The 13,894-nt window shown below is 33.6% G+C and overlaps 3 protein-coding genes across 3 annotated transcripts in view; 1 reads left to right on the top strand and 2 right to left on the bottom strand.

Moving 5' to 3' along the window:
- Nucleotides 1-7,336, bottom strand: part of ss (spineless) — a 176,525-nt gene extending 169,189 nt beyond the window's left edge. The window contains exons 1-3 of the mRNA XM_065368471.1: nucleotides 6,841-7,336; nucleotides 6,559-6,748; nucleotides 5,831-5,911 (exon numbers count right to left, since the gene is read on the bottom strand). The gene's annotated coding sequence lies outside the window, so the exon portion shown is untranslated. The remainder of the gene's footprint in view (nucleotides 1-5,830; nucleotides 5,912-6,558; nucleotides 6,749-6,840) is intronic.
- Nucleotides 7,337-7,425: 89 nt separating this feature from the next.
- LOC135848544 (steroid receptor RNA activator 1-like) lies at nucleotides 7,426-8,673 on the top strand. Its single transcript, XM_065368472.1, has 4 exons — nucleotides 7,426-7,650; nucleotides 7,734-8,125; nucleotides 8,211-8,316; nucleotides 8,391-8,673. Exons 1-4 carry the CDS (start codon nucleotides 7,635-7,637, stop codon nucleotides 8,519-8,521), a joined length of 645 nt encoding a protein of 214 aa, XP_065224544.1. The 5' UTR covers nucleotides 7,426-7,634; the 3' UTR covers nucleotides 8,522-8,673.
- Nucleotides 8,674-9,254: 581 nt separating this feature from the next.
- Nucleotides 9,255-13,781, bottom strand: LOC135848542 (uncharacterized). The gene is made up of 2 exons (XM_065368467.1): nucleotides 13,413-13,781; nucleotides 9,255-13,312 (listed from the first exon to the last, which is right to left on the bottom strand). Exons 1-2 carry the CDS (start codon nucleotides 13,437-13,439, stop codon nucleotides 10,418-10,420), a joined length of 2,922 nt encoding a protein of 973 aa, XP_065224539.1. The 5' UTR covers nucleotides 13,440-13,781; the 3' UTR covers nucleotides 9,255-10,417.
- Between the last annotated feature and the right edge of the window lie 113 nt (nucleotides 13,782-13,894).

The raw sequence follows: 13,894 nt of genomic DNA on the forward strand, positions 1-13,894 counted from the left end.
TGGCGGCCATTTTGATTGACAGGTCAGCCGAAATCGCAGATTTTGCGTTTTAACTTAGGACTTGCACGAACTTTTTCAAACTTTACAAAGGTAGATCGAAAGATCATGCAAAAATTTATCACCTGTCAAAATTTCAAGTGCTAAAGTGCGTTTTTCGATTTTTGGTGAATTTTTGAAAATCCAATTTAGGTCAAAAATGAGGGGAAAAATCAAAATTTTACCAAATTGACCAAGAAAGCTGAAATTTGGGATATACCCTATTTTCGACTTGCCAAATCGATTGGAAACTGTTTCAACCCGTTTTGAGCAGTTCTGGAGCCTCCAGCAGATTTTTGAAACTCGAAATTCCCACAAAATACCATCAAATTGGAGTTGTAAAGCTAAAAATTATTCTAAAAACTAATTTCAATACGCTACGAAGTGTGTACTTCAGGTGAATATCCTCCAGCGACTTTTTGAAAATTCCATGAAGCCTCTAGCAGATTTTTGAAACTTTAAATTTTCACAAAATTTCATCAGATGGAGATGGAAAGCTGAAATTTACTCTACACTCAAATTTTAACACCCTCTGAAAACGACTTCTGGTGGATTTCAAGTCATTTTAGAGCCTCCAACGACTTTTTTGAAAATTACTGGAGCTTCCAGTGGATTTTTGAAACTTGAAATTTCCCCAAAATTTCATCAACCTAAGATGGAAAGTCGAAATTCATTCAGCAAACTAATTTCAATACGCTACGAAGTTGACTGCTGGTGAATTTCATGTCGTTTTGGAACCTCCAGCAACTTTTTGAAAAGTTGTACGACGTTTTTTTGGAAAATTGAAATTTCCTAAAAGTAGCTGGAAGCTTCAAAACCACTTGAAACCACCATGTAGTTTGCGAAGTAAATTTCAGCTTGCCAACTCCATTTGATAAATTAATGTTGGGAAGATTTAAAGTTTCAAAAATCTACTGGAGGCTCCAGTAATTTTCAAAAAAGTCGTTGGAGGCCTTAAAAAGACTTGAACCCACCTGAAGTAGTCTTCAGAGAGTGTTAAAATTGGAGTGTAGAGTAAATTTCAGCTCCATCTCCATTTGATGAAATTTTGTAAAAATTTAAAGTTTCAAAAATCTGCTAGAGGCTTCAGGAATTTTCAAAAAGTTGCTAGAGGATCCAAAACGACTTGAAATTCACCTGCAGTACTTCGTAGCGTATTAAAATTAGATTTTAGAATAAATTTTAGCTTTACAACTCCAATTTGATGGAATTTTGTGGGAATTTCGGGTTTCAAAAATCTGCTGGAGGCTCCAGAACTGCTCAAAACGGGTTGAAACCGTTTCCAATCGATTTGGCATGTCGAAAATAGGGTATATCCCAAATTTCAGCTTTCTTGGTCAATTTGGTAAAATTTTGATTTTTTCCCTCATTTTTGGCCTAAATTTAATTTTCAAAAATTCACCACAAATCGAAAAACGCACTTTAGCACTTGAAATTTTGACAGGTGATAAATTTTTGCATGACCTTTTGATCTACCTTTGTAAAGCTTGAAAAAGTTCGTGCAAGTCCTATGTTAAAACGCAAAATCTGCGATTTCGGCTGACCTGTCAATCAAAATGACCGCCATTTTGTAAGTAAGGCCAACTTTTTTTTGGCAAGTTTGCTTTAAAATGTTCCTTAGGATGTCCCCTTTAAGAAAAAAGTTGTCCCGGAGGATTGGCGGGGGGGGGGGTGCAATTACTCCTATTGTCATATGCCGGACTATTAAACCGCGATGTCTTTTATTAAAAATTTTCTCAGCAACAATTGTGCATTGAAACCTCCCGAACATCATAGTTGATAGGAAACTCTCGGACCAAGCCCCCCCCCCCTCACAACTAATTTCAAAAATTAGGTACACAAAAAACCTATAGATTCATTCCAGAAAAACATACTTACAACTAAATTTCCAGAGGGTCGTCCCCTTTCCCAAAAAAAACTCTGTATCTAGAATTTTTTTCGCTCAAGTTACCCAGCAATATTTTTAATTATCATAGAAATTTCAATGAGACCCATCCCTTCTCGTCAATTTTGCAAAAAGTATAAGATTCGTGATTAAATTACATTTTTTTAGTGAACAATTCAAGAACGTAAGAAATATAAAATTCCTTTTGATAAATAAAAGCAAAAGAACTAAAAAAAAAAATTACATCAATTTTTGGATCAAAGGTTATTCCATGCCAATTAAACCATGAGACGGTTTTGGGTTCAAGCCCTCCTGATTTTTATCAAAAAGGGGCCTAATACAGTACACCTTTTTTTGAAAAAAAAAGTGAACAAGTGACAAGACGTGAGCAAAACACTTTAATGTAGAAAAAAAACATCACAAAAGAGGCAGGACATTTCATTTAAAAAATGTAAAATAAGAACTATTTTGGATCTAGCGAAAAATTCAATTTTTTCTAAATGTTTGTCAGAAAAGTGAGACTATTTCGCACCTTTCTGGTGATAAACGACATTTTTTTTTGGTAATTTCTCAGGCAAAAAAAGCCTGATTTCAACAATTTTATCAAACATTTTTTTTAAAAATTGACACTTTTTGGAATTATTTGAAAAAAAACAATTTTCAGCAATTTTTGATTTTAAAAAAAGGATTATTTATGGTATTTTTGAGTGAAAAAACAGGATTTTTTTTTTAGTACGTAATTTGGAAAACGCGAGAATTTTTGTTAATTTTTGGCAAACGGCAAGATTTTTTGGAAATACTGGCAAAGAAAGTGATTCTTTTTGGTAAAAAATGTGACTTTTTTTTTGGAAAATATTGGCAAAAAGCAAGACCGACACGTTGAGAAGAAAAGCAAAACTTTTTAGCAATATATGGCAGCAAAGTGAAACTTTTGAGTAATATTTGGAATCGAAAGCGAGACATCTGAAATTTTTAGCAAAGAAATGAGCAGAAACGACGTTTCATTTTCGACATTCATAAATTGATAGACGTCAGTTTTGCACTCAGTTCGAGTTTTGGGCGAATTTTTACACTTGTTAAATTTTTGGTTGCTGGAAAATCCATTTTAAAACTTCATAATGAAATTGAAAACCTATATCGATTCGGATTAAACATTCTCGCGTCACCTTCAATAGACTTATAGCCAAGTTTACTAGAAAATCTTTTTCTGAAGGTTCGATTCTCATATTTTTCCTGCAGGTACCTAAATAACTTTTGAAAAAAAAAAAAAGTAACTTTAGTAACCAAAGAAGTTACAAAACGCCAGCAAAACATTTTGATGCAGAAAAAAAATACAAAAAAAAAACAGAACATTAGAACTTGAAATGTTCTGGTTTTCAATTTCAACAAGTTGAACAATTTTTAAACTTTTTGAAGAAAATGCAAGACCTTTTTACAACTTTTGACAGCAAAGAGAGAATTTTTGCAATTTTGGAAAAAAAATTTGGCAAAATAAAGCGAGATTTTCACAATTTTAACTAAAAAAGAGAGCTTTTTGGGAATATCTGGCAAAAATGTGAGACTTGAACGACAATTTTTTGCAATCCAACATTAAAAAGTACAATTTTGGGCAACAAGCAAGACTTTGAAAATTTCAACAGAAAACAAAACTTCTTGGAATTCATGGCTAAAATGGCAAAACAGTGATACTTTTATGCAATTTCTGGCAAAAAAGCGAGACTTTTGGATAATTTTTGGAAAAAAAGTGAAAATCTTTCAAAATTCTGTCAAGCAGCAAGAATTTTTTCAAAAAACAAACATTTTACAATTTTAGAATTTCAGCAAAGATTCGACAATTTTTGGGAATTTTGGCAAATCTATAACATTTTTTCAACATTTTTTTATCGAAGAATGGGAATTTTTTGTACTACATTTCTTTAGGTGAAAGAACGATACACTTTTGGACAATTTGTAAAAAAAAACTATGACAGTCAATTTTAGCAAAATCATTACTTTTTAGCAATTATTGGCAAAAAATGATAGAAATGTTTTCGCAATCTCCGTTGAAAATGAGGAACTTTTTTTTTCAATTTTTTGGTCAAAAGCGAGACTTTTCATAATTTTTTGCCAAGACTTTTGGCAATTTTGACAAAAAATGAGATTTTTTGCTATTTATAGTGTTTTTGAGGATTGAAAAATTCAACTTATGAAAATTGATAAAATTTACACTCGTTCTGCAACTTTTCCACAATTGCCCCCCTTCTCCTCAAGTACCCTTGGATTTTTATCTCAATGCACCAGAAACCAGAAAGATGCAGAGACTCAAATAGGATGAAATTGCAAAAAACTGCATTTCTTTCGAAAATGACCTCACTTTGGGGGCTTCTGGCTCCACTCTTTTTTCACGTAGGGGACTGAAATTTTTTATGGGACACTTTTAACTCAAAGTAAACTACCTCCGTGAATTTGGACGAAATCCAAAGTTTGTTTGTTTTTTTCGATCCACCTTAGTGTACCTCTACACAAAAAAATTTTCTCTTCAATAAAAAAAAGTATTCTCTAAACCAATACTCATTCAAAATTAGAGAAAGAAAACGCGACTTTTCGAGTTTCAACGCAACATCGCAAATTTCCCACAGTAAAATAATCGACCAAAAAAATACAAGCAGGAAGTCGCAGGCGAAATAAAATGCATTTTTTTGGCTCTTACGAGCGAAACTAACAAGAATCTCATCAAGGTAGCTGGTAAGTACGAGTAGATGATAATCAAGTAAAATCAACATCGTTCATCTGATACAATTTCTCACGACAAAACAACGCTGTTTTCTCATTTTACCACCATAAATATAATTATAGTACATACGAAATATACCGAGTTTATCTCGAATTAATCATTCATCTTGTTACAAGAACATAGACAAGTGAGTATTTCCATATTTAGCCCACTTAACGTTGATAATTTAAAATTTTCGGCGCGTAGTTCTTTTAATGATTTTAATGAAATACGAACAACTGTACTTATTTTACAACTTTCGGTTACTTATTATTCTATTCCCATTAAATACGCCAGGGTTTTGAGAAATTCGACATTTCAAGACGGTAATTTTGAGCGAGTCTTTTAAACGTAGGAGTTGGTAAATCGTGGAAAAAAATTCGACAGTTTGAATGAATGAAGGGCAAATGAATTATGCTTATTTGAAACGATACTTTCGTTAAATATTTGCTATAAGAATATTTTAATAAGAAAATGTTCCAAGATGCGCATAAGTGGATGAAATAATATCGACGCGAGTCTGGGGGAAAATCGTGGGAAAGGGGTGGGGAGGAATACCTAACCTTAAATGAGAACATTTAAAACTGATATAATTGTCTACTAGGTACCTATTCGATATCGAGAACGTTGAACCAAAGTTGGATTATTCGCATCATTTCTCAAGAAATTCGTGCATTTATTCGAAAAAATCAATCAAAACCTCTCAGCTTCCTTGTTTCTTCAGAATAGAACTGCCAATCAACCAAAGGATACAAATTATCACTCAAATTGATATTTTTAAAATCTCAATTTTTCATAGCTACGTGATGATTTTACATAGAAGAACCTTCGGTTGATTTTCTACAATGAAATCTTTAAAATGTAATTGAAGACTAATTGAAACTGATGAAAAAAACCGTCATGGCGTTCCATTCGGTCACGATTACATACATCCCATTTCACACAATGTCGAATACCCCCACCAAATAATTATCTTCTCACAACACCAAAGCTTATAAAGAATACCATCCAATGATGTTTGCGAACTACAAGCTAATTAGAGAACAACGAAACTCTATATTGAATCTAGTTAAATAAGTAGGTATAAGGTTACTTTGATTGGACACCCGATGAATTCGTAATGTGATCTCGAATGCGAAAACAATACTCGTACTTACAGTAGCAAAATATCTTCCACTTGACAGCTCTCCAAGTCCATGGATGATGTTGCAGGTGTCGGAAAACTCGTTCATCGCGAACTAGCCAAACAAACAAAACACACGCGTATTGGAAAGCCGTTAATAGTTGATTCAGCATAATCAGCAATCACATAAATATAAGTTGGCTATATCTAGTAGTACGAAAGAAACGACTGTCCGAAAGGCTGTAACTTTTCGAATTGGCCAGAAATGAATGATCGTCTTACAAAGAAACGGTCTTCCTCGCACATATTATATATTAATTAGGCATTACGTGCGTACGATATTGGAATGCCCGCCCATGTCGCGTGCAATAGACAACAGATATTCTACATGCACAATTTTTCGAGAAGTCTTTAGATGACATGTTCCGAGTATTCGTGAGAGCTTCCTTACATGATACCCTAAGAACGCACGCAAACCTCATCATCATTCTACGAGTCATCTAACGTATAGTAGTATACCTATAGTGTAGACGAAGACCTTTATTTTTGGAAGTATCGGACACGATATGGGTAGCTATACTTATATACGCGATGGTGTTACGAAACTTCTCAACTTTCGAGCAACTCTCCAATTTGTGCACGAAAAATTACTCGAAATGAAACAAACAATTTGAAACTATCTCTTAAATTATGCAAAATTATAAAATAAGTTTTTTTTTCGAAATTTCAACCTGAAGATAACTCATCAGGGTATATACTTACATGTTGGACAATTGGTATGAAGAGAACATGCCATAATTAGGGTTTGTTTAGCGAATTACGACGTGAAAACCCCGAGACCGGCGAGTGAATCCATCTTGCTAGCGAGTAAGTTCCGAAGGCATTTCAATAAGCATTAAACCAGTAATTAAACGCATCGATAACTGTGGTTAGTGTGGTTAAAACAGAAAATCTGCGAAAAAGAACCAATTGATATACCTAGGTACGCTAAAATGCTCATACAACCCAAATACTATGAAATTCACAATAAATCTGCTTACTTACTTATTGTTCGAAGGGTTCAGCTACGACTACGAAACAGTCCATGAAATTTCAAACTGGCGTATCGAAATCATATGATGTCCGGTGACGGAAAAATCCTAGTGTTCGTCAACTCTGACTCCAAAGATAGAAAAGTAGAAGCTTGAGTGACAATCTCGCCGGATTTCTTACCGCAGACGATGACGATGCCATAATGAAGCTTAGTTGCTTACTTCGCAGATTATGCCATTGATGATGACGAAGAATCGGAGAATATCTACAACACTTCGAAATGGAAAAGAAAACCAATGTTAATTATTATAATTACAGCATGTCGAATGATCATTGATCAATAATCGTAAGAAAGACGATTTTTCAAACCACGAACAGCAAAACATTGAACTCGAATATCGCGATCGATAAAAATTTCAAAAATTTCGTAAAAAGGTAAATAAAAGGGGTTCCAAAAACTTTCAAAAACAAAACTCAAAGTTTTGGGAGCCAATCCGGTTTCGTGATTTTTAGTTACAAATTTATCCAGTAGGTTCGCTATTGAATATTAACTGTACAGGATTTGAGTGAATTTACGATTTTCTAGTTTTTTGATAACAAATTCATTTAAATTTCTTATCACTGCAAACGTCAAACAACAAAAAATTTAAAATTTTTGAACTACTGAGCTTGAAAATTTAATTAATGCACTCGATAGTTCCATTCAATCATCGACTCGCTCCAGCACAACGTTTAGAAATTTCCATTCATCGACTCTGTTCAACCACTTGCAATTCCACGTAGATTCTAGATTGATTTCATTGAAAATGAAGTCTTCGCAAGGTACATGTTCAATTGAATCATACACCATTGACCATTAGCCTATACTTTTTTACTAACAAATCCAATATTTTAATTGCTTACAGACGCAGGATGGAATGATCCTCCGAAATTCTCATACAATGAAAGTATCGAGCTAACAAGATCACCGAAAAGGAACGTACTAAACAAAAGGGTTGCTTTCCCTTTAAGCTCGACTTCTTCGAAATCGGCAGCTCCATTTCTAGATCCAACTGCACCACCGAGCAATAATCCTAATTTACCTCCACCTCCGTCCATATTTTCGTGTCCAAGTGAACCAAACAGCGATAAAGGTTTAAACGAACGTTTACCAGATATCGATAACTTGGATATCAGTAAAGAGAAACCGGAAGAGAGTACAAATGAACGTGACGATGATGTTACCAAAGTGGACGTGAATGAAATTATATCGTCGTTAGAAATAATTATAGAAGAAAAACGCAAATTTCTAACTGATGTGAGTGGTAAACGAATACAATCTTTGTGTTTTATATATTAGTTTAATTTTTAATGTTTGCTAAGTTTTGGGTACCTAATTACAGAACAGAGATGAGTTAATCAAGAAGAAACTTCAAATCATGAAAGATTCTTGGGAATCGAATAAAATATCTGAGGATATAAAGAAACAAATATCTGAATTGACAAATGGTATGTTTTTTCATGGGTTAATTTACTCTTAGCTCGTGTGATCAGTTTTAAAATATTATTTCGTTTTGTTTTAGCTTTGAAAGAAAACAATAAGGAGAAAGCTAATCGAATTCAAGTTGCATTGATGGTTGATCATCCCAAACTTTGCAGTGAATTCATTTCAGTTTTTCGTCTATTAATTAATGCTGATGAAAGTGATACGTAATTGGATTGAGTGTGTTATTGATTTATAAAATACCTACACGAAACTGCAATACCTTTTTTTTTACCTATGCTTGATTTAGATTAAAAATGCGCTTTTTTCACTGCATTTTAATGTGATATTAATGATTTTACAATAAATTAGTTATAAAATTACTCGTGAAATTTTTTAAGGTTACTAATTTTTTCAATCTTATTTTTCAGTTTCTCAAGAACAAGAATACATATAAATGCTTGATATGTACCAAAGAAATATTTTTATGAAAGCTCTGTGCTCATCAATTAGAAATGTTAACCTTCATCGTTCAGGATTTGAAATTTTCCAACGAATAATATCAATTGTACTCGTATTTTGATAGATGATCCTATGAAACAAACTTTTAAAGTTTTGACCAGCGATTTAAATATTTCAAAATTTTGTATCCAAAATTGAGTCATGATTTACGGGATTTTCAAAAAAGATGTTATAATTTCGCGAGGATTTTAAAATACATATTTTTTGAGCATTTTTGAAAATTTTTAGCTGTAAATTTAATTGCTTTTTGGAAACTATAATAGGTTGAAATTATAAAGTGAGGAGAATCCCCCGTACTAACCTGTAAGAAAAATGTCGGAGTCAGATCAATTTTGAAAATTGGGTGTTTTTACGTATTTAGGCTCTCAGTTCCAAGTGTTTAGGTTCATTTTTTCACAGCACTATGATTTTTTTCAAAGCACGAAGGTAAGAAAAAACTAGATGAACATGATAATAATAATTTAATTACCATTTTTAAAAACAAATACAAAATAATCTGTGACAGTCACTGGGAACAATTTGAAACAAAAAGGAACATTGTTTTTGTTAGTACAATAAATCTGCAGGCCTACATAATTAAATACGAAGATCAACCAAAAACAAATTATTTTCATTAGAAAATCAATAGTTTGAAGTGTTTTGGCCTTGGGCAATCAACTGATAGGCACTAACAGTGTTCGCTTAAAATTATAATACAATTTTAAGCTCGTTTTTTTGTTACACTCAAAATGTGTAGTGAGCTCGTGAGTTGAAAATGGAAGACAAAATACTTAAGAAAGATATTTTTATAAAATCAAAAATGTATAAAAACATCATTATCTTTTGAGACTTTGATATTTGCACCTTATATCGATCAGAATACACATTTGGTAAAATATCACAGTTTTGTCTTTTATTCTCCAAGAGTTTTAACATTTAACGAGCTCATCTCATGAACTACGAGTAATTGTCTACAGTCCAACCAGCGAAAATTGCTCATGTAGGCTGACGTTTTTGCAACCTAAAACAAAAAAAAAACGTTCGAAAAAAGTTTAGATAGAAATTTTCTATTTTTTGTCGAAACTTTGAACCATTTTGGCAAGTTGAGCTATATCTTTATCAAAAATTTCAAAAATCATGATCCAAGACGTAGAATTCTTCAAAAATGCCTAAAAAACATTTTTGTTGAAATACGAGATTTTGAATTTCTCGAAAAATTTCAATTCTTTTTGATACGTTGCATGGTACACTTTTACCCAATTTTGGGCTGCAAAAATTCCAGCCAAACTCAATATTTGAATTTTTAGAGCACTTTTCGCCAAATGGACAGTAGACTGAAATGAGTAAATTTCACTTAAAATCATAACTGAAAGTCTTCAGTTGACTAAAATAATTAAAGCTAGATATTAATCACCGGCATAACAAACTACAAAATAAATAAAATTTCATCTACTAATCAAGTAGAGAAAGTGAGAATAAAAATGAACATACCAATATTAATTACACATCAATATTAGTAACGAGTAAAATGATTATTTTTAAAAAATCGTAACACTTTGTGCAATATATAAAAAAATTAAGGTGGGGCGGATTTGAATCATTTTAAAAAGAAAAGTACTGTATAATTCATTCGTTTTCTTCATTTTTCTTCGATACATCTATTTGCATAATTAAGGCTTCAGTTTGATTTTTAATAAACTGAAATGCAACGTATTTATCTTCATTTCTCAAAATAATTAAATTTTCGTCCTTCTTGATAACCTGAATATTATCTTTATTCAGATTAAATAAATTAGCAGCCTGCTCTTTGAATTTTTCAATATCGTCACGATTTTCCACCTTGAACATATACATAGTGGCTCCATCATCGGCTACCAGATGTTTAAGCTGTTGAGCGTGAAAATTAGTAATATCGTACATTTTTTCGTAATATTCTGCGACCAAGTCACTGACAAAATCTTCTTTCCTGAACATTTCCGTCGTTTGATTGAAAATATCCATCTTATTCGATTCGTATAAAAATCTGCACATTTGGTTGAAACGGTTTTCACCCAAAATTTCGATATTTGGTTCGAGTTTATTTGTTATTTCATGCGCTGGACTTAATTGGTTCGCTAGGCATTGAAATTTATCAACGAATTTATCAGTAACGAAGGAATAAATTTTACTTATTTCGTTAGATTCCATTTTTTGTACGTAAAAATCGCACGTAGTCAGTAACGTTTCCATTTTGTATTCATCTGTGAAGGTAAAAGGTTCATTGATCGGCTCAGTCGTAGATTCGGTTGAGTTTTCGTCGGAGGAAAGAAGCTGGGGAAGGATTTCAGCCAAGTTTAGCGTTTTCTTGGCTACGTTGATGAATAATGATTCGTCGTAATTTTTATAATCCGATTGTACATCGATCAGATTTAACGCGGAGAATACAAAAGGCATGGCGCGTTCGTGTCCAAAAAATTTGACGTTGACTTCGTAGATTTCTTTGCTGATTTTATAACACGAGATGATAGGTTCCATGACTGTTTGGACTGATTTATTTAGTATTTCGCAAGTTTCCAAAACTTCGATCGAAGAAATATCATTTTCACCGGCTCTTAAGAGGAATAATTCTCGATAAAATGAGAATATTTCGTCTAGTTGCTTTTTAAAAGTATTAGAAATATTATTGGGAATACCAGTTTTCAAGTCTTCAATTATCTGAGGGAGTATTTCAGGGGCAAAATCGTTTCTCGAGTTGATTCCAATTTGAGAAAGTGCGAGTTTAGCTTTTTCTTCTCCTATTAGTTTAACGTTTTTAGACATCAGATCTTCATACTGTTGCGTGATTCTAGACTTGATTTCGATCGTTACGTACGACATTTCTTCTGCAAAAGTCACGAGTAGTTTTTCAACATCGAGAACTTCATTGGATTGATTTCCACGGATACGATATTCGATCAGATCAAGGATAATTTCATAAACGGTTTTTCCATCCAGAAAAGACGACGCTGATTCATTCACAGATTCATCTTCTGGTGGAATTTCTTCATCGATGTTATTAATTGCGATTCTACCGTCGTCGATAATATTACTCAGATCAGGAATTGATTCGGGAGGTGCTTTGATATCTAAACGTTGCAATAGATCCTCGATAATGCTTCGCATTCCTTCGTAATTCTTTCGCAAAATTTGGAACAGATCTCTACCATGTGGGATAAATTTATGAATAAACTCTTCAATGCTCATTTCATTGTTGGCTAAGCGACGAAAGTCTTTAATTACAATCATAACTCTGCGGTATATTTCGTTGAGATCTGGGCAATATCGCTCAAACATCTTTTTACCGAGAACGTAAGAACTTCCCGTAATGAATTTAGAAATTTCAGGATCCCAAGCACCCACTTTGGTCATTTCTTGATTTTCTAGCGAACCGTTAGCAACAGTAAGTTTAGCTTGTCGTTTCCGCCATCTCCTCCTCGCTCCTTTAGACAACCCTTTAGGAGGAATTGGATTGGCTTCCACAGCCGATAGATAACTACGCACTTGACGTAAGTTAGATACGGTTCCGTAAATCAAGAATATATTGAGCGCTAAATCAAATAAATCAGGGATGGTAAATTCACCTTTACGAAGCTTATGTCGCATACCGTACAAGTAAAGACCGAAATTGGAGACAGTGCAACCAGCCGCAGTGTAATTCACCCCTAGTATAGCTTTAGAAGCTATCGAACTGTACTTGCCGGAAAATTTCAATATACTGGCTGATTTCGCCACAGCGACAGTAGTAGCACCACAAACCGCAGTAGTACCGATGTTCATGTAACAACCAACAGATTCGAGATTTGTAGGAGCTATCGACTGTTTATGATTCGATCGATCTAGCAAAGTATTTACGCTTTGACGAACTCCATAAACAGCACCTCCACCTCCCAAAACTAACGTCGTCACTGGAGCTACTGCTGCAATAGTTAGACCAACGGCTGCTATCGTTGCACCGCAAGCTACCAAATCGCACAGTCTTCCCAGTTTCGAAGACGTTGGAGATTTACGTACTTCAAATTCTTCGCTAAATTTCTCATGAATACCGTTTTCCGGAGCCATATACACGCATTTTGGTAGTTTGTTTGTTTGGACGAAATCCTTCCATGATTTATACACGCGAGCGTTGAAGTCGATGAAATTCACCTCACCATTGGGTCTGATCTGACGAAACACGCTAATCATCATGTCATTTACAGAAAGGTATAATTGAGTATGAGATAGACGTAATTGGTTGTCATCAAATTCAAACTGATCGCAAATTTTGGCGATGATTTTCCTCTTTTTTTCGTCATACTTCTTATGCAACGATTTGAAGACAGTAATATCAAAGTTTGATGATTCGTCGCATTTGAGTGATTCAGGTTTACCGAATAATATTAAGCCAACGAAGCACTTGAGTAAGTCAGACTGAGACTTGTCAAACGTTTTCCACAAGTAAAGTTGGGCGTTCCATTCTCTCATTGCTTCTTCGGCCTTGGCTTTCCAATCTTTTAATTCGGAAACCTATCGGGACAAATACACAATTGGAAAAATTGAAAGTTGTTCAAACACTAGGATGAATTTGTATGTAGATTACGATTTCTAATAGAGAAAAGATGCTTACTTCCAATGAATTCTTTTCGCTGGACATCTTGACGATTTGGTTTTTATGAGAATATAACGAAAGTAGAATTTCGTTAGCTGCTAAAACAGCGAACTCTTTTTCGAAATGTGTATTTTTTTGTAAATTGAAATACAGCACAAAAATGTACCTGCATAGAACTTGATAGAACTTATAGAACTTTCAACTTTTACAGTCCTGTTTTCTCTTCTCGATTGTTTTCATTTTGATTGATAAAAACACAAAGGTGCCACAGGTGCCACCACACACACGGCGCAGTAGGCGCCTTCAACTTATTTTGTCATGTCACATGTGAATGGGGTGCAAACGTTGAGTACATAAATATTATTTAAAATTAAAAATGAAAAATAAAAATAAACAAGCTATCAGCTATTCGCTGATTGCAAAAGGGTTCTTGCTTTTTGTTAGGTGCTTTTTTTTTATTTATTTATTTTTTTTCGTAAATTTGATCACAGCCAAAAGCA

This window comes from Planococcus citri, chromosome 5 (genome assembly GCF_950023065.1).
Source record: "Planococcus citri chromosome 5, ihPlaCitr1.1, whole genome shotgun sequence".
Lineage (NCBI taxonomy): Eukaryota > Metazoa > Arthropoda > Insecta > Hemiptera > Pseudococcidae > Planococcus > Planococcus citri.

Bases quoted from the DNA above. Each gene is read 5' to 3' on its own strand.
- LOC135848544 (XM_065368472.1), top strand. The intron at 8,126-8,210 runs GTGAGTGGTAAA...ACCTAATTACAG, and splicing joins AACGCAAATTTCTAACTGAT to AACAGAGATGAGTTAATCAA. The intron at 8,317-8,390 runs GTATGTTTTTTC...GTTTTGTTTTAG, and splicing joins AATATCTGAATTGACAAATG to CTTTGAAAGAAAACAATAAG.
- LOC135848542 (XM_065368467.1), bottom strand. From the start codon at position 13,439: ATGTCCAGCGAAAAGAATTCATTGGAA. The intron at 13,313-13,412 runs GTAAGCATCTTT...TTGTCCCGATAG, and splicing joins GCGAAAAGAATTCATTGGAA to GTTTCCGAATTAAAAGATTG.